Source organism: Netta rufina (genome assembly GCF_964035555.1).
Source record: "Netta rufina genome assembly, chromosome: 2".
Lineage (NCBI taxonomy): Eukaryota > Metazoa > Chordata > Aves > Anseriformes > Anatidae > Netta > Netta rufina.
In genome coordinates, this window is record NC_140124.1 from 29,204,494 (window position 1) to 29,224,169 (window position 19,676).

Here is a 19,676-nt window from a genome sequence, read left to right on the forward strand (position 1 = left end):
ACTGCTACTACTTAAGTCTTGTTTTGGGTTCCCCTTCCTTCCTCACTACCAGGAAGTCAGAGCAATGCAAATACAAGACGAAGAAAAAAATACCTCTGCTTTTCCTTCTGTATCCAGCCAAATAATATCAATGTAAACAACATTTGAAAACAGAATGTACCATTCACAAGTGATTATGTGTTGCCTACTTTCCTGGAGATGTTCAGCAGATATTACAGTCTCACTCCCATAAAGGAAAGATCATAGTCCAGCTGACTATATCAACAGACTGAAGAATTTTGGGTGTGTATGGTTCATGAAATCTGTGAGTCCAGTGAAGAATCAGAGGCTCTGAGGTAGCAAAAAAAAATATAGAAACACGTGTTACGATTAATACAAGATTGTTGTACTAAAGCTCTTCAAAAATTCATGACTGCAACATGAATTTTTTAAAATAATGTTCCGGATATTCCTTTCATTTAAATAAACTCTGTGAATGCCTTCAAAACTTCTTGCTATTTTCAAGTCTCATACATCTGTGCAGCATTTAATTCTTTTCTTCAACCATGATGTCTTTGTACCTTGGAGGGAAAAATAAATAAATGTAAAGAGACTTTAACAGGACCTGCTTGTTGAAGAAATAATTTCAATGAATCTCTGCTTTCCTGATACGGAAAGAAACAATGTCAAGGTCAGTTTGTGCATATAGATTTTTCATTTGTTTGAGAAAGTAAAATTTGAGAAAGAAAATGTGCCATTTTCATCAATGTATAGCACTGTCCAAATGACCAGCAATGTATTTTCTAGATTAAAGATATACTAATGCATTGAAGACATATTTATGTAGACATTTAATCTAAATTATTTAATTTTAAGTTGCATTTTGGAAATCTAGACCACAAACATTACAGTTCTATCATCTTTATGGTGATCAATATGTGTAGTTTTGTATTTTCGAAGTGTATATGAGCAGTTATTTATGGTTTCAATTTCTTAAATATATTTACCCCATCTCTGTCCAATTATCTAATTATCTGATACCTGAACACAAACGTTAATGGCATTATATATGGTACTTGATAAAGCAGAAAGAGGATCTGAACTCCCAGTAGTTTCAACTGGGAGAAATTAAGGCTTAGATGAAAGTAAAGCTAGTGCTGTTTCCCCCCCCCCCCCCCCTTTTTTTTTTTTAAACTTATTCCTCACTTAAAAAAAAATAAAAATAAAAATCTGCATATCTAGTAGTCACAGTGTAGACTTCACCTTAAAAGACAGTACGTGGCAAAGGAAGGAAAGAGGGAAAGAATCAGTTATACTCTGATGCAGCAGGAGACCAAAGAACTGAATATTTCTTTAAAAACAAACAAATAAACAAACAAACACAGTGCATGTGTGAACAACGTCATACAACGTCATGTAATTAAAGATGGGTGTAAAGGAATAGCACCAGCATGCAGTATGAAAATCAGGTATGTTCCAGCTCCTCCAAGTGAATTCTACTGTCATCAGAAAAATGTCTAAATATGCTGAAATTAAAAGAAGAAGAAAGTGAGATGATGCAGAGAAATGTAGAATGCTTTCTACTTCAGATGTCACAAAGAAGTTGTAATCAAATGTTTAATTAAATAACTTCAGTGAAAGATAGTGCCCAAGCAAAGGAATGTAACAGAAAATGACTAGGCAAAGCAGAGAAATGGTCATCATTCACTATCATGCAAAAAAAAAAAAAAAAAAAGCAAAACTATGCCAAACCTCATACCTGGGAATAATAAATGTTTGCATGAAACAGGGATGAAATGAATGACAGTGTAGTTAATTAGTTAAAAAAAAAAAAAAAAAATCAAATCAGGGCTTGATGTCACACAAGCCCACAAGCCAAGCAATTCAGCAGTGGGATACTTTTCCCCAAAATGGGGCCAGATTCCACAAAAGAATGAAAGTCATTATGAAAAGAGTACATATCAAGTCATCACCTGCAGCAGGAAAAGCAATAATCACCTTAATTAGAAACAAAGGAAATTTACTTTAAGCGTTGGAGAGAATTCTGTAAGTATGAGAGTTCATAAAATACTGGAATAACTCAATAATTTTAGGAACTTTCCCTCACTGGAGATTGAAATGAAAAAATTAGACAAACACGCTTGGTATATTTGGTGCTGCTTCATTGGGTGAGGGCTAAATAATGACTTCCAAGTTTCCACATCTGTGATTACATTACCTGATTACATTACCTTGACATTAACTTACCTGAATTCTCTTCCCACAGAGGAGTCCAGTGTAACCAGGACGACAGGAGCATACGTTAGGTGACACACACTTGCCTCCAAACAGACATTTCTGACTGCACACAGCTATACCAAGAGAGACAGAGCTTTAGTAATGAAAACTTAGTGAAGAAAGTGGTTATGATCTCTTCATATTTTGCTAGCATAAAGGAGGTAAGGGCTTGGTAGGTATTTTCACAGCAGAAAAACCCTCAGTGCAAGGAAACCGACAATGCTTTCATGCCTGTCCATTTATATAAAGATACAGATTTAATGTGGGAACATACTAAAAGCATAAGTGTGTGGAGACATAAGTAAGGTGTATTTTAAAGCATCCTACTGTTTCAGGCTATTGCAATGCTCTCTTAGGGTTTTTCAGCAGCCTATGGTGTTAGTAATCCAATGCATACAGCCATGGTCACAGGGAATGTTTGTATTCTTGAGGGCTTCAAAATGGGCACAGGAATATCTACTCTCTGTCCTGCTTTTGGCACAGATTTGGGTTAAAATACAACCAGGGACTAGGACTTCTGGGATTTCTGAAGCATTCTAAAATGTGCTGAAGCAGAAAGAACGATGTGGCCCATACTGTAAACTTACGTGTTTGACACTGGATTCCTTCCCACTGTGGAGGACAATGGCACATGCTTGGTCCAATACATTCCCCTCCATTCTTACATTCCTGAAGACAGATGGCTGCACAAACATCATCACAAAGTTTGGTTATATCCCAAGTTGTTACTTATTATATACATTTCAGGTTGTTCAGAAGATGTTGAATGCTTTTCATGCACAAAAGTCACCTCCCCTTCACTGAAAATGTAAGATCAACATGTTATTAAAGTGGGAACCAGAATAAAAAGGCCCACAAAGACACTGAGATGTTCTGATGCATCACAGACAGCTATAAAAGCTGGATATACTGAATTCAGTTAATGCCACTAAATAGTTTTGTTTTTTGTTTTTTTCCCAAATATACCTTTCTAAAATCCAAACCTTAGTGGAAGATCTTTTGTCTTCAATTTAATGCAATTTAATTCATAGCGAGTTAACCCATTAATATTTGATCCAAAATTATTTTCCATGACCCATGTTTTCTGCACATTCTTTCCTGCTTATTAAAGCACAATCTAAAGAACTATTATTTCTCACTTGTTAACTGACTATTTGATGATGAAATCTCTTTTCTACTATGTCCAAGAATATCTAACCCCTGTCAATATGGGTCTTTTTTTTTTTCAGTAAAACTTTCCAAGAATTAAGGAAAATCATGGGAAATGTCCTTTCTTCCATGTCATTAGAGAACTCACTGGCCACATCAATATCTGAGCCTCAGGTGGGGTACTATGACAGACATTAACATTTTATCTATTGGATTTCTATCATCCATCCTCATGCTGATTTTCATGCAGACTATGCTTTTATTCAAGCTGCCACATTTTATTTATGTGCCATCAATAACTTCATTAAGATACAATGTGAACCACAGCTGTGCTAGCATCAGTCTTATTTCTACCTTTCCTACAGAGTTTATGGCCATTGCCTCTTCTATTCCACTTATTTCCCACTATGTTCCCAGTTTTCCAGTGTTTCACTGTACTTCTCTTTCTATATTTGATTCTATTACCTACAGAACAAATTGAAATTCTTTCATTTCATTGACCTAGCTCTCTGCTGTTGTATGTATTCAGAAATACAGATGCTTCTTATTTAGACAAGAATCGAGAAAGAAACAAATATTATACGCTATGCAAGAGTTAAAAAGATATTTTGGTCTCATGATTTGGACTAAGGACTGCATGGTACTATTAGTTCCCTATCCAAAATTTTATTGCAAAGTTATAGACCATTATTTTCCAATGTATGTATATTTAAGAGTTCTTTGGCACTAACTTCATATTATCTGTGTGGACAAAGTGGTCCTTTAATCATGTATTACATTTAAGGTGGGGTTCTTCTTGTAACTACAATACTTACGTGTGTTACATCTTTTTCCTTCCCACCCTGAAGGACAAGAGCAAACATTTGGCCCTACACATCTTCCTCCGTTCATGCACCTTGGCTCACAGATACCTTGAAGTCAAAAACAGTTGCTGTTTAATACATTTAATGGTTTACAGAATAATTTATCAGTTATTTTCAGACCCTGGAAGGATTTCAACACTGGCTTACTTTTTTCACATCTTCTGCCTGTGTAGCCATCTGGACAAGCACACACATTGTTTCTCATGCAATGACCACTGTTCTTACAGGGTGGGCTGCAGACAGCTAAAAGATACAGAAGAGAAAGCCTGTGGTTTGCATTTTGTTTGCCTTTGTAAAATACTTGTAGGAAACAACAGTGCAACAATAAAATGCAGATAGTTTATATAGATCTTCAGAACTATCAGGCCTGTCTAGTAAAAATCATACTGATGGCCATCAAAAACAAATACGGAATAAAATAAGGAGGTGTCTTGGTTTTGTATGCATACATAAGACTACGTATACAAGTATTATGTAGTCTTGTGTATGTATGCATATACATAATGCATATACATAATGTACAATACAGCAGGTCAACTGGTTAACACTGCTCAAGAGTTGAGCGCAAGACACAGAAGGCAATTTAAAAAAAAGACATCTGTTTTGCACCACTTTTCAGGTATGTGACTGGATTATGAATTCTGTGTCTTAAGCTAACAATGTTTTCTCATAGATTTAATTGCAGCTAATAGGAAAAAAAGATTACCATTCTGACACTGGGCACCAAAGAATCCACGTGGACAGAGGCAAACATCTGGCTTAGTACAGGAGCCACCGTTAAGACACACAGGGTCACACACTGCTGCACAAACAGGGTGAGGAGGAGTAAAAAGTGTGACAACAAAATGAAGTCTATAAGATATCTGCTTCTGTTGCAAGGATTCAGGTTAAATACCTCAGATAAGTGCACATTACACTGTCAACTTAAAATTTCTACGCAACCTTTGGGATCAGTACTAGATTTCCTAGAGCTGCAGAACTAACATGCAGAGATGAGACATGCAGGAGCTTCCCAGCAGTCAGCAGCCACCCAGTGCTGCTGTCTGAGCCACATGGTTCCAAATTTCAAACTATGAAGAGAGTGTTCTGCATACACTCTCCCAGGACTGTGGAATGTGCAGGAGTCCACAGTGGGGACTATCCTGTGTTACCTGTACTGCATGTAGGTCCGTACCATCCAGGTTTACACTGGCAGGTGTCTGGAGCAAGACATTCACCACCATTTTCACAGTGCCTGTTGCAAACCACTGCCATCCAAGTAGAAAAGGAAAACAATTAAAAAAAAAAAAAAAAAAAAGTAAATATGCTACAGCTTTACAATTAATTCATTTTTGAGTTCTTTCCCAGATACTATAACTGGAAATTACATACAATTCCACTATTCCACAATTCCAGAGGAATTACTGAACAGATTGACCCAGTCCCTAAGCTCGCACTAGAAGTATATGACACATCCTTACACATAATTATCCACTATCCAGCTGGTTTTATTCAGTGTTAAAGCCCTAAACAAATCTAGGAAAAGGAAATCCAAGACTAAGATATGTTCAGATTACACTATGGATTTGATGAGCACCAAGGAAGGTCACTCAAGTGTCCATTACTTCAGCAAGTGTAGCTGCATGGATAGAGCAACACAAGACTAACGGGCAAAGACATTAAATTACCAGGGCTGTGGAAAACCATGAATCATTTTTTTCAGGACAACATCTCTTTAGTCTTACCTAACAGACTATTTTTGTGTCACAATTGAAACCAAAATAAGGAAAAGTGAGAGTGCAGAATCCTGGGATTTGAGGAAAAGACAAATAAAACTTTCTCTAGTAAAATGTCAGTAATGCAGTAGCTCATTCAGGTGAATTATATACAAACAGCATGACTAAATTTGGAGTCTCTGAATTACATAAATTTCCAGTATGAAATCTACCCCAAATCTGGGATTGCCAAATTGTAGCATGTAGAATTTAGTATATAAAAGATGATTGGTGTGAGACTAATTTCAATTTTTCAGCTACAATCACAGCAAGTTCTCCAATTTTCATGCCAGCTCAAAAAAGACCCCACAATGCGCTTCTTAATTCAGTTTTCTGGTATCATGGTTTTTCTATCTGCCATTCACTGATACTAGCTTCTGGACATATCTCAGCAATTAATCAATTTAAAATTAATCATTTGTTATGAAGGTAGGCGTCTCATGCTTCACAAGCTCAATGTTTCCATGTTCCTGTTCCCTAAATTAAAAACATTTGCAATTTTTATAGCGCATTATGTTTTTAAAAAGTTATAGATGAATGCTATCTAATAAATATTCATAAAGCCCAAGTTTGGTAGCCTTCAAAGGGGCATAGTTTTACATTATTTGCTAACATTAAACTAAGCACATCAAAAATATTAACCATAATTTGCTTTGTTGTTCCCAAAAAACAGGAGAAGTGTTCTGTATTTTTCACTTATGCTTTTTCACTTACGTGTATCACATCTTGGTCCCACAAAACCATATGGGCAGGTACAGAGGTTTCTGGCCAAGCACGTGCCTCCATTTTTACAGGGTGGTTTACAATGTGCTGCAGATACAGAATTTTGCTGTTCAAGAAACTGCCTCTAAGAAGATGCATGGGTTGGTTATGCTTTAGCAAAAGGGAAATGTTAATAGTTGACAGTGAGAAAAGAACTGGAAATAAAGGAGCATACGTAACGTTTTATGACAAGAACAAACAATGAGAACGTAATTCCAACAGAGTACACAGAGTCCCAACATCGGTGGTCATCCCAAAGAAAGGAAACGTGACAAATTCCAGACAGGACCTTAGTCTTCCCAGTTTTGGGGAGTGTTTAACTTAAAGGCGTCTGCAGTCACTGGTGAACTTTTCTAGTTGCCGTGAAACTAAACCTGGTTACCATCTTTATGTAACTGCACATTACCACAAATACTGCAGAAAAAAAAAATACTAAAGATTAAACCTTTATTATGGTAGAGGTTTAAGGAAATGTGTACCACAAATCCACCAAAGAGAAAGCTGGGGAAGCTCAGAAGTTAGATGTGCCCAGAATTACAGTTAAAATGAACAAATAGTCATTAAAAATAAATAAATAAATAAATAAATAAATAAATAAATAAATAAATAAATAAATAAATGTTGGGAGAAAGGAGTTAGAAGCAGCCCTGCAGCCCCCATGGTCAATGGAAAAGGAGGGCAGGAGGTGCTCCAGGCACAGAGCAGCAGTTCCCCTGCAGCCTGTGGAGAGGTCCCTGGTGGAGCAGGCTGTCCCCCTGCAGCCCATGGGTCCCACATGGAGCAGATCTCCACACTGCAGCCTGTGGAGGAGCCCCCAGTGGAGCAGGTGGATGTGGCCTGGAGGAGGCTGCAGCCCATGGAGAGCCCCCGCAGGAGCAGGCCCCGGGCCGGAGCTGCAACCCATAGAGAGGAGCCCACACAGGAGCAGGGGGTCTGGGGGGACCCATGCTGGAGCAGTTTGCTACTGATGGATGGACCCTGTGGTACAGAGCTATGTGGGAGCAGTTCTTCAAGAGCTGCTGCCTGTGTGGGCTGGGGCAGTCCACACAGGATGAGTTTGGGAAGGACGGCATCCCCACGTGGAGCAAGGGCAAAGAGTGACTGTGAAGGAGTGGTGGAGATGAAGCATCAGGGGCTGACCACAGCCCCCATTCCCCATTGTCCTGCACTGCATGGGGGGAGAGGAAGGGGGAGGAAGGTAGAAGAGGGTGGATCGGGGGTAAAGGTGGTTTTAGTTTGCCTTTAGTTCTCACTGCTCTTGATTGTTATTAGCAATAGGCAAAAAATTACATACATCTCCATATGCTGGATCTGTTTTGTCTGTGACGGTAACTGATGAGTTATCTCCCTGCTCTTATCTTAACCCCTGAGCCCTCTTCCATTTTCCTTCTCTCTTCCTTGGAGGAGTGAGAGAGTGGTTGTCATGGAGTTTAAGCTGCCCAGTGGTGTGAAACCACCACAGGGTGTCACCCTTATGTGCCATTAGGAGCTCTTCCTAAGAGGATTTGGAACACTTGTACTTAGAGAAATACATGTATATCACAAGTAAGGAAAGTGGATCACCACCTGAAGACAACTAGTATTCTCTGTACAGTCAGCAGAGAGAAGACAGTATTTACATGCAGGAAGATAGCTTCCTGACGCAGCTGGTTAGTGAACCTACCAGGGGTGGTGCCCCGCTAGACCTTCTCTTCACAAACAGAGAAGGACTGGTGGAGGACGTGATCGTCGGGAGCTGTCTTGGGCAGAGTGACCACAAAATGGTGGAGTTCACTATTCTTGGCGAGGCCAGGAAGGGGACCAGTAAAACCGCTGTATTGGACTTTCGAAGGGCTGACTTTGAGCTGCTCAGGACACTGGTTGGTGGAGTCCCTTGGGAGGTGGTTCTGAAGGGCAGAGGGGTCCAGGAAGGCTGGGCGCTCTTCAAGAGGGAAGTCTTAATGGCGCAGGAACGGTCTGTCCCCACGTGCCCAAAGACGAGCTGGCGGGGAAGAAGACCGGCCTGGCTCAACAGAGAATTGTGGCTTGATCTTAGGAGGAAAAAGAGGGTTTATAAGCTTTGGAAAAGTGGGCAGGCCACTAAGGAGGACTTTAAAGAAGTAGCGAGGCTGTGCAGGGACAAAATTAGGAAGGCCAAAGCTCATCTGGAGCTCAATCTGGCTACTGCCGTTAAAGATAACAAAAAACGTTTCTATAAATACATCAACACAAAAAGGAGGACTAAGGAGAATCTCCATCCTTTACTGGATGCGGGGGGAAACTTAGTTACAAGAGATGAGGAAAAGGCGGAGGTGCTCAATGCCTTCTTTGCCTCAGTCTTTAGCGGCAATACCGGATGTTCTCTGGATACTCAGTACCCTGAGCTGGTGGAAGGGGATGGGGAGCAGGATGTGGCCCTCATTATCCATGAAGAACTGGTTGGTGACCTGCTACGGCACTTAGATGTGCACAAGTCGATGGGGCCGGATGGGATCCACCCAAGGGTACTGAGGGAACTGGCAGAGGAGCTGGCCAAGCCACTTTCCATCATTTATCAACAGTCCTGGCTATCAGGGGAGGTTCCAATCGACTGGCGGCTAGCAAACGTGACGCCCATCTACAAGAAGGGCCGGAGGGCAGACCCGGGAAACTACAGGCCTGTCAGTTTGACCTCAGTGCCAGGGAAGCTCATGGAGCAGATCCTCCTGAGAGTCATCATGCAGCAATTGCAGGGGAAGCAGGCGATCAGGCCCAGTCAGCATGGCTTTATGAAAGGCAGGTCATGCCTGACGAACCTGATCTCCTTCTATGACAGAGTGACGCGCTGGGTGGATGAGGGAAAGGCTGTGGATGTGGTCTACCTTGACTTCAGCAAGGCTTTTGACACCGTCTCCCACAGCATTCTCCTCAAGAAACTGGCTGCTCTTGGCTTAGACTGGCGCACGCTTCGCTGGGTTAGAAACTGGCTGGATAGCCGGGCCCAAAGAGTCGTGGTGAATGGAGCCAAGTCCAGTTGGAGGCCAGTCACTAGTGGCGTCCCCCAGGGCTCGGTGCTGGGGCCGGTCCTCTTTAATATCTTCATCGATGATCTGGACGAGGGCATCGAGTGCACCCTCAGTAAGTTCGCAGATGACACCAAGTTAGGTGCGTGTGTCGATCTGCTCGAGGGTAGGAAAGCTCTGCAGGAGGATCTGGATAGGCTGCACCGATGGGCTGAGGTCAACTGCATGAAGTTCAACAAGGCCAAGTGCCGGGTCCTGCACCTGGGGCGCAATAACCCCAAGCAGAGCTACAGACTGGGAGAGGAATGGTTGGAGAGCTGCCAGGCAGAGAAGGACCTGGGAGTGATGGTGGATAGTCGGCTGAATATGAGCCAGCAGTGTGCTCAGGTAGCCAAGAAGGCCAACAGCATCCTGGCTTGTATCAGGAACAGCGTGACCAGCAGGGCTAGGGAGGTGATCGTCCCCCTGTACTCAGCTCTGGTGAGGCCGCACCTCGAGTACTGTGTTCAGTTTTGGGCCCCTCGCTACAAGAAGGACATGGAGGTGCTTGAGCGGGTGCAGAGAAGGGCGACAAAGCTGGTGAGGGGCCTGGAGAACAAGTCCTACGAGGAGCGGCTGAGGGAGCTGGGCTTGTTCAGCCTGGAGAAGAGGAGGCTCAGGGGTGACCTTATCGCTCTTTTTAGGTACCTCAAGGGAGGCTGTAGCGAGGTGGGGGTTGGCCTGTTCTCCCACGTGCCTGGTGACAGGACGAGGGGGAATGGGCTTAAGTTGAGCCAGGGGAGTTTTAGGTTAGATGTTAGGAAGAACTTCTTCACTGAAAGGGTTGTGAGGCACTGGAACAGGCTGCCCAGGGAAGTGGTGGAGTCACCATCCCTGGAAGTCTTCAAAAGACGTTTAGATGTAGAGCTTAGGGATATGGTTTAGTGGAGGGCTGTTAGCGTTAGGTTGGAGGTTGGACTCGATGACCTTGAGGTCTCTTCCAACCTAGAAATTCTGTGTGTGATTCTGTGTGTGATTTCAAAATTATTCTTCACTGAATGATAAAGAATTCAGAGGGTTGTTTGAGACATCCTTTTGTATTCTTACCCAAATCCTCAAAGAGATAGAGATTCGTATGTGCCAATGCCTAAGTGAAGGTGTCTAGCTTAGAGGGACTGGATTTTCGCTGTAAATCATTGTCTGCTGGGAATGCACATACATGCACATGAAAGTGAGGTGTGAAAGCCTTCGTTTTCCTAAAAGGTGCTGAAAGGGTGAAGTGGAGAAAGGCAACTCTGAACAAATGTCCAGTGGATAAAGCATAGTAAATTTGCTTACTCAGAAGTGAGTAATAAATAAAAAACAACCAAACAGTTTTTTCATGATTTTTAGATTAGCATTGTACTGAAGGAGCTAGAGGTTAAATCAAAATATGGTATTTTGCTGTCATAACTTACTAAATATAGGAATCTCTGTTAAAGGAAAACTAAAATTAACACACATCTTTCCTGTTAGAATGCACAATTACAGAAGTCATTTACAGTACCCTTTGGATATTTATTCATTCAAAAGTAGAAAATATTTTGTTTACCTTCCTCACAAGTGGAGCCACTGTATCCTGATAGACATTCACAGACATTGGGCTTAATGCACTTCCCATGGTTTTTGCAATCAGGTCTGCATAGAGCTGTGCAAAATCAACAACAATCTTGAAATCATTAATTCATTGATACGAGTTACCACGGACTAAATCAAAATACCATACTCACCAGTCTGACAGTTATAACCAGCATAACCAGGCATGCATTTGCAAATATTGGGCGCCACACACTCCATATTTTTGCCACATGTTTGTCTACATATTGCTGAAAGGCAATTAAGAGAACAATGGAAGGAATAAGGAAACAGACGGTGGCATTTCAGCATAATTGTGTCTTGCCTAGCAAGGTAAACATATCACATACAATCAGTTATGTCCCTTCCTGTACATGAGGAGCCTAAGGTACATTAGAAAAATATTAAGTGCATCCATACAACTAACAGCCTGTAAGCTATGTCAATGTCAATATGCAGAAATTAGGAAATTCAATGCTATTTGCATTTCAGTGATCACACAGTAATAATGAACTTTCAGGTTAAAAGAGATCATGGGATCCTTCTTCAGAAAAATAAATAAATAAATAAATAAATTTGGTACAGTTATTTGCAATACCTCTGCAAGTGAAGCCATCTCCATAGTAGCCATAAGGACAACGACCACACTTGACATTTCCATCCTGACTTGGCTCACAAGGTACTCCAGGAAAACAGGGTAAATCAGCACAGGTGACTGCTTTAGGAACCGTGATTTCATCAGCATCTTCAGGAAGTATTTTTGGTGAGACAGTCACTTTAACAAGAACAACAGGTAAAGGACTTGCTTTATGCTTGGCTAACAGGTACTGAACCCTGTGAGCATTTCTGCCTCTGAACACTTTGTTTGGCAAAGAAAGCTCTTTGCTTGTATCTATTGTGCTGCTAAAAGAAGCCTTCTTGTGAGTCTCAGAATAACTGTAGCGCTCAACTTCTGCCCTTGTTTTCTTCTCAGGTGATAAAGCATGGCTCCTTGATGAAGTGGTCACCACAGTGTTCACTAAGGAACTCCCTTCTGTGTTAGAAAGGGGACTGTTGGTGGTGCTGAGAGCATGAGCAACATTTCCAGTACCAGCTGGTTGTACAGAAGCACTTCTCTGCAAATTAAATGACTTCCAAGAGGTGACTGTTTTTACTGTGTAGGAAGGTGGAGTGCTTCTACTGGCCATTTCTATAGAAATGTTTCCCTGTTTCTCAGGGACATCTGTAGAATTGGGAATATAGCTTGAGATGCTGAAAACCTTGTCAAAGGATGACTGTTGAAAACCTACAGGATATTAGAAATAAAGGAGAAGAAAAATACAGAAATATAACAGGACTTATTTCATTCAAGGGTGGGGAACATCTGAGCAGAAAAACATACAACACATTTATTATGTGCTTCAGGAAGCCTATCTTCCTATGTGCTACACCAGAACACATATACCCAGTAGAACATAACTAATTGCTGGCATAATGAGAGTAGATGAAGATACTCTGGCTACCTCCTTTCCCACACTCACCATGGCCTTTTCATGGATGGAAGATAAGGAGAAAGCACCACATGTATGAGGCACGCAGCTAGCGGCAATAAAGAGCTTTACTGTCAGAGCAAATTGCCAGCACCATATATTGCTACCACCTAGATAACTGCAACAGAGAGCTTAAACAGAAGATACTGCTTGTTGTTCACGTGTGTATCTAAGTGCAGGCAATAAACCTAGAGTCTAGAAGCAGATATTTAGTCACAAAAAATACTTACATACATTTATACTTACTGATGCATTATCAACAGTATTTCCATGAATAATCCATCTCCTTTTAGCAAAAGTATTAAACATTACTTTATCAGTTTAATTATTTCAGAGAACTCTGAGAATTCTCCAAACTTTTTTCTTCACTTTTGTAAAGGTTTTTATTACTGGGATGTTACATGTGGTTTATAAGTGACAGGGATGGACTTAGCCTTTTCTTTGACAGTAGTGTAAAATGAACGAGATGGGCCCCTTGTTCTGCCCAGGAAAAGAAGGTCTTTTGGTGGATTGTGGAAAGGAATGAGGCATTGTAATTATTATCATATAATCAATTATATGGGCTTTTAGCATTATGGGTCTGAGCAGGAATTGAGTTGGAGGAGATTGTTCAACCTAACCTAAGATTTGTCCCTAACCCCAGTTTGAACAGTATTAGAAATCTGTCAACAAAAAGTTAAACTTCCTCAAATCTTATTGCAAAGTGCTATTTCTCTGATCTATTTATTTATTTATTTTTATTTGCTGAAAACTAAAAACCGATTTTGCAGTTGATGAAGAATTATCCAGCACTGGCAATTAGTGAGAGAACATTCCTCGTGCCCTGCTAACATGTCAGTGATAAAGGGAAAAGACACCCAATGAGAATTCCCTGTGAATAAAGCCCCAGCAGGCACAGATCTGGAAATGCCAGCAAGAGCATTTACAGAGGTTTGGAATTAAGGACATCCATTTGCCATATCCTTCACCTTTCTTTTGAGTTGAAGTACGAAAATGGCATTCAACATAATGCCATAAACTTTTGCTTATCTCATATAACAGATGTCCCTATCCCCATGTTACCTATTGTATGTCTGTGGTTAGTCACAAAAACAAAAGGCAACAGAAAGAATGTCATACATCACCCTGTCAATGAAATGACTTGACAGACCTAAGGGATTTGTTGATATTGACATTTCAGTGTCATTTGTAAGATCAGAAATAGGAATGCAACCCAAGTAATGAATTAAATTAAAACTGAAAAATAAAAGTGAGTAAAATAAAACTTACTCAAGCCTTTAATTTGCCAGCTATATTCTTATCAGTATGAATCAGAAATTTCACTATTTTCATTTAATAAAAAAATCACCTTTATTACCTTCAACTTCTCCTGCGGAATCCTTTCTTTCAGCAGAAATGTCTTCAAAGGTTTCTAAAAACAACAGATGAGGAGGAATGGTAATAGTCACTTTTGTTTCAACAGCAAATAAATTGCAAAGCTTTAGTACATAAAATAAGTCAGAATTTAGAAAGCAGGTGAAGAGTAAAAATTGTTTCTTAAAGGTTTTCAGTTGAGTGTTTTAAAAATACAAGTTATTCAGGACTTGCTTAATAGACAGAAAATAAATGTTTCGGCACCTTATTTCGCAACTGTCTTGCTTTGAATAAACAGTTCTATGTCAAACAGTCTTAGGAAAGTGTTTTGTCAACAACTACTCATATTATGAAAATAATGCAGAAAAAAAAAATACATCACATGCCATTCTAGTTCTAGATAAACATTTTTGGATATTTTGCAGCTATGTGACCCACTGCCTTCCAATGTCATGAACAACTGAAATTTGATCCCAGCAGTCAACAGTCAGAGAAAGAATCCTTTTTTTTTTTTGCCAGTTACTGAGCATTTCTAAGTTACTCAGAATATATAGCACAACCAAAGATATTTTATCTGATTACAGTCAGTAATAAGCATTCTTCTGAAAAATAGATCATTTTACCGTAACAGGACTTCCCATCTCCATGTAGGTTATTTGGACATGGACCACAATAATAAGAACCAAAAGTGTTGAAGCAAAATACTCCAGGAAAGCAAGGACTGGAAAGGCATTCATCTACATCATCCTGACAATTTTTACCTGCATTCAAATACATATTTTCATGATATTGTTACCAGACTTTGACAATATGTCTATAAGCGATAAAAACACAGTGTATGCAGATGATGAACACAAAGAAGTGTATCTATTAAGTACATCAAAGTATTTCAGTACATCTACTGTGTACAGACGACTAGGTTTGCTATGCATGTTTTTCCATCATATGCCAAATATCTTGCTTATTAAGGAAAATGAAGAGGATGGGCTCTGTGAACTGTTTTATCTGCAGGCATGGGAGGAACCACACTGTAACCAAACCCACCACTCCTATTTCACTATGTTCACCAGAGGAAAACATGGAAAATTTGCTCTCATAATCACTTGTTCTTTCACTATAATCTACCATTGCATTCATGCAAGAAAAATCTTGAAGTATATCATAAATCACAAGACTTTAAAATTTCTTCATAGAAACAGTAAGCTCTTTTCAGTCAAAAAATTAAAAATAATCAGACATGAAATTAAAAACTCCTATTTGTCACTAAGTGTGATAAATGTGTGTAAATAAAGTAGTAGTTTACCTTGAAGTTCAGGTGGACATTCACAGTAATAGCTGTTTATTCCATCCACACATCTGCCAATACCACACTGGTTAAGTTTACAGTCATCAGTATTCACTTGACAGAGATCACCTTCAAATCCAGCCACACACACACAGAGGTATCTTCCACTTCCAGGTGGGAAATTAATGTTTGTCACACATGAGCCATTATTTAGGCAATCACACGATTTTACCCTGACCTACAAGACATGCCCAATAAGACAGTTTTCTCTTTTTATGAACTACCAATGACTTTGTAATTAGGTATTGTAAACATCTTACTAGCATGTGTCTTTTTACTATAAAATTAATTACCTCTATTTCTACCTTAGTCTCCGCATTGCAGTCATCTGTCAAAGAAAATGTTAATTTATGGGGATTCTTTGACACAGCTTTCCACAAAAGGAGACCTGATGGGGAAAGACTGGCACCTTCAGGACCAGACTCCAATGTGAAAAGAATAGCAGAGCCCTCTGGATCTGAAGCCAAGAACTGATATACAAAGTCTTCTCCATAAAAAGTCTGCAGCATATCCTGAAAAGTTTCAAGCACTGGAGGTTGGTTGTCTGTAACAAAAGAGATATTTTCTCCTTTAAGCAAGAGTTGCAACATACTTATAAAAATAAAAAATGAACATAAACTTCTGTTAAGAAAGTCATATGTGATTATTTCTATAAATTCTAATATTATTTGAATGGCACAGCAAAAAGAGTAGATATTTTCATTATAGATGTGACAACATTAATTAACAAAAAATTACTTTATTCAAGGGCTTGTAAAAATGCATTGCATCTACACACAAAAAGAATTGGGATTTTATTGAAATTAAACACTGTCTTAACTATGAAGAGTTACAGTTTGCAGATCAAAGTACAGAAAGCCATGAAACTCAGAGTTGATTGGCGTTTTTGTTAATAAAGGAACAGACATTGTTAAGCACTACTTGGGAACGGGCTGAAGTTATCTTTTGTTATCTTAACAAGTTATGATAGATATGAAGATATGAAGTTATCTTTTGTTATCTTAACAAAACAATACAGCGATGGAATAAGTAAAGCACTCACTCTTCATAAGCATTTCAACCACACAGCTTACTCACTTCAGAGCTCTAAAGACAACAGGTGAAAATAAACAGGCAAAACCACCAACACCAGGACAAGGTCAGTGAAAGATCAGGAAAGGTCAGGGAAGTGAGGAGAAGCAGGAGCCAGGGGAGAGTGTAGGTTTTGCAGCTGGGATGTAGGAAGGGGATTAAGATTATTAAATTAAGGTTTCCAGTGAAGTGACCTGTTTTACATTCTTCTCCCATTTCTGACTTTGGTAATACTGAATTATAGTCTAGGGATCTAACACGGAAATCCCTTGATTCCCCAGCTGCTGCAGGAGTTCACATTTCATTCTTTTGGAACAGGGATATAGCTACCTTCTTTCACTATGAATTTTCACATAAGGTAATATGAAAAGAATAGCTGCTTATATGCTGCTATTAACACCCTAAATTAACTGTCGAGTGAGTTGAACAGAGCTCACAACTCTAAGCAGGAGGATGGAGTTGATAGTATCCTGAGACCCCTTCTAGTCTGAATTTTCCTATGACAAAATTCTTCATATGTAGGCTATCTAATATTTTTATATAGACTATCCATTCAAATAATGAAAAAAAAAAAAAAACAACACAAAAACACCGAAGAACATGTATCTGATTGTTGGAAAGTATCTTTTATTCATAAATGTTGAAGATAAACATTTGTGGACATAGCTGTTCCAAACATCAAAAGACTGTAGCCAGCTAATTAGGCTTAAAGAGCTGTTAAATTTCAGCAGTTGAATGGTAGTAAAAAGGGCAAAAAACAAAACACAAATTGACAAGACTAGTCTAGAAAAGAAAACATCTTTTTCAGAAATTAGGAGAAATGCAAGATGAAAACCAAGATCAAATCACAAGCAAAAATAGTGCTTTATCTAAAACTCTTAAGTAGTTAAACTCAAAATTTCAGTACTTCCATAGATTTTGAAAATTCTTAGTTTCAAAACTTCTTGGTACTTAAAACAAACAAACAAACAAAAAAAAAACAAAAAAAAACAAAAAAAAAACAGCTATTTAGAACTTACTTTCAACAACTGACCACGTTAACCTTGAGATGTCAGGTCTGCACAGTAAGCAAGGGCTGGTTGGATTTGTGTCACCTTCACCATAACAGAGTCCATCTATGTTGCATGTTTTCTCCTTTTATAGAAATGACAATGTGATTCATTGATTGTTGTCAAACAGTAAATCACAGAAGCACAGGATTTGTATTTGTAATTTTTTTAAGTGTCAAATAAAATCTAATCTATCTTACATTTCCACTACTGTTAGAACTAAACAACTGACAGAATGATTTTATTTGGTATTATATAGAATTTGTGTTTTTTTTTGTTTGTTCCTGTTTGTTTGTTCAAAATTGCTCTACCTGAGCTTCTCTTTCTGTATTTTTTATTTCTGTGAAAAGAAAAAAAAAATCCTGCTGTAAACAGGGTATGATTTTTTTTTTTTAGATTTTTTTCTATCTGAAGAGATGCATATTTTCATACTAAACACAGAATAATGGCATATATACCTTTAGCGTACATAACCCAGATTCCTGTGATTCACATGTCTGACAGGCTCCATCATATATAATCATTGTTTTAGAGTTGCTATAAATGAATCCGTCATTAGAAATCTGCAAGATGTAGAGTGAAAATGGATTAACCCATATAGGTATCAACATCTCACCAGCACAGATTGCTAGCATGGGATTCAACTCAGTGATAGACATTACATTCATCTTTTTAAACTCTCACAGTAGCAGAAATCTGATCAATCCTGTCAGTAAGTCAAGGCAGATACTTAACTGACCACAGATATGTGTTTACATTATGGTAGACTGAATAATTTCTAGGCTCTGTTGACCTTATTGACTCAAGATGTCTACCTCCAACAGACACTTGTGCATGCAGACTGGGCTTAACTAATTTTTTCCATGAACATGTCTGACATAATTTGATATGCACAGAAGGCTCTTGCCTTCTGCTCTTGAATGATGTGTGCCTCTGTAGATTCTAGGTCATATCTACCCCTTTAGAGTGGACAGTTCCCTTGCAGGACTTCACTCTCAAATGGCTCTCAATGCTTAAGCTTAGGTGACAAAAATGAGACCACAAGTTAAAGCAAAATGAGTTCTACCCACAGTACCGTTAAAGAAAAGAGAGTATCTATGGAATATATTTTTATCTAATAGATATTAACAGATATATATATATATATATATTAAAAATATTAAATATAAATATAAATATTAACAGATATTTTTATATATTAAAAATATATTTTTATCTTATCTGTAAGTGAACATTTGAAATTTCTACAACTACCTTTATTTGCCACCAGGCAATGGGTTTATCATCAACCAGATCTATGGCATCAGACTGCTGGCCATCATTTGGTAACTGGCAGTCGACGGTCCTGGCATTTTGGAAGGCAGCTGACATAGTTAGAGGTTCTCCAGGAATCCATTGGCTATCACTATACTAAATTTTAGGACAGAGAATCTGTTTTTCAGTGAAATGCAATATGAAAATATTTTTAATCAGAGGAAAAAAACAAACAAATAAATAAATAAAATAAATAAAAGTATTGCATAGTGTTTCAATGTGTCTACTATCTCTGGATTAGAATGTTGTGGGAAATATTAAATGCCAATTTTTTTTCTCACAACTAGATTTCTAGCCTGTTCCTGTGGGAGAAGAGGCTGAAAAGTCTTCCCTGGTACTTGGCATGGCCTTACTGAGGAAGAGGAGTGCTTGCATCTGGAGATTAACGGGAGGGTGATCCTCTAGTAGCACTGATCTGATGTATCAGTGCCTTTATCCTTCTCCATCCCTGCTCCCAGGAGAGGACAAGCTTTAGTCAAATGAACCAATGAGGTTTTGGCAGGGCTCCGCTATAATTTTAGGTGCCAGGCGATACTGGCAGTTAGCCACTGAACCCCTGCACAAGCCAATAGATTACACCATTAACCCCTGTAGACTTCTAAACTACAGCGAGGGCAAGTCATCCACGTCTTGAGAGACCAAGATAACAAAATAGGG

At 39.1% G+C, this 19,676-nt stretch overlaps 1 protein-coding gene across 1 annotated transcript in view; it reads right to left on the bottom strand.

The window, feature by feature from the left end:
* Positions 1 to 539: 539 nt before the first annotated feature.
* The window catches only part of VWDE (von Willebrand factor D and EGF domains), a gene marked incomplete at both ends in the record, with an annotated part of 43,678 nt that continues 24,541 nt past the window's right edge, over positions 540 to 19,676 (bottom strand). Inside the window, 18 exons of the mRNA XM_084283048.1 lie at positions 540 to 560; positions 2,227 to 2,330; positions 2,844 to 2,939; positions 4,221 to 4,316; positions 4,416 to 4,511; positions 4,975 to 5,070; positions 5,420 to 5,515; positions 6,737 to 6,832; positions 11,336 to 11,431; positions 11,514 to 11,609; positions 11,957 to 12,643; positions 14,236 to 14,298; positions 14,864 to 15,001; positions 15,544 to 15,763; positions 15,879 to 16,129; positions 17,676 to 17,790; positions 18,164 to 18,268; positions 18,960 to 19,115. Coding sequence (XP_084139174.1) covers positions 540 to 560; positions 2,227 to 2,330; positions 2,844 to 2,939; positions 4,221 to 4,316; positions 4,416 to 4,511; positions 4,975 to 5,070; positions 5,420 to 5,515; positions 6,737 to 6,832; positions 11,336 to 11,431; positions 11,514 to 11,609; positions 11,957 to 12,643; positions 14,236 to 14,298; positions 14,864 to 15,001; positions 15,544 to 15,763; positions 15,879 to 16,129; positions 17,676 to 17,790; positions 18,164 to 18,268; positions 18,960 to 19,115 — 2,628 coding nt within the window. The remainder of the gene's footprint in view (positions 561 to 2,226; positions 2,331 to 2,843; positions 2,940 to 4,220; positions 4,317 to 4,415; positions 4,512 to 4,974; positions 5,071 to 5,419; positions 5,516 to 6,736; positions 6,833 to 11,335; positions 11,432 to 11,513; positions 11,610 to 11,956; positions 12,644 to 14,235; positions 14,299 to 14,863; positions 15,002 to 15,543; positions 15,764 to 15,878; positions 16,130 to 17,675; positions 17,791 to 18,163; positions 18,269 to 18,959; positions 19,116 to 19,676) is intronic.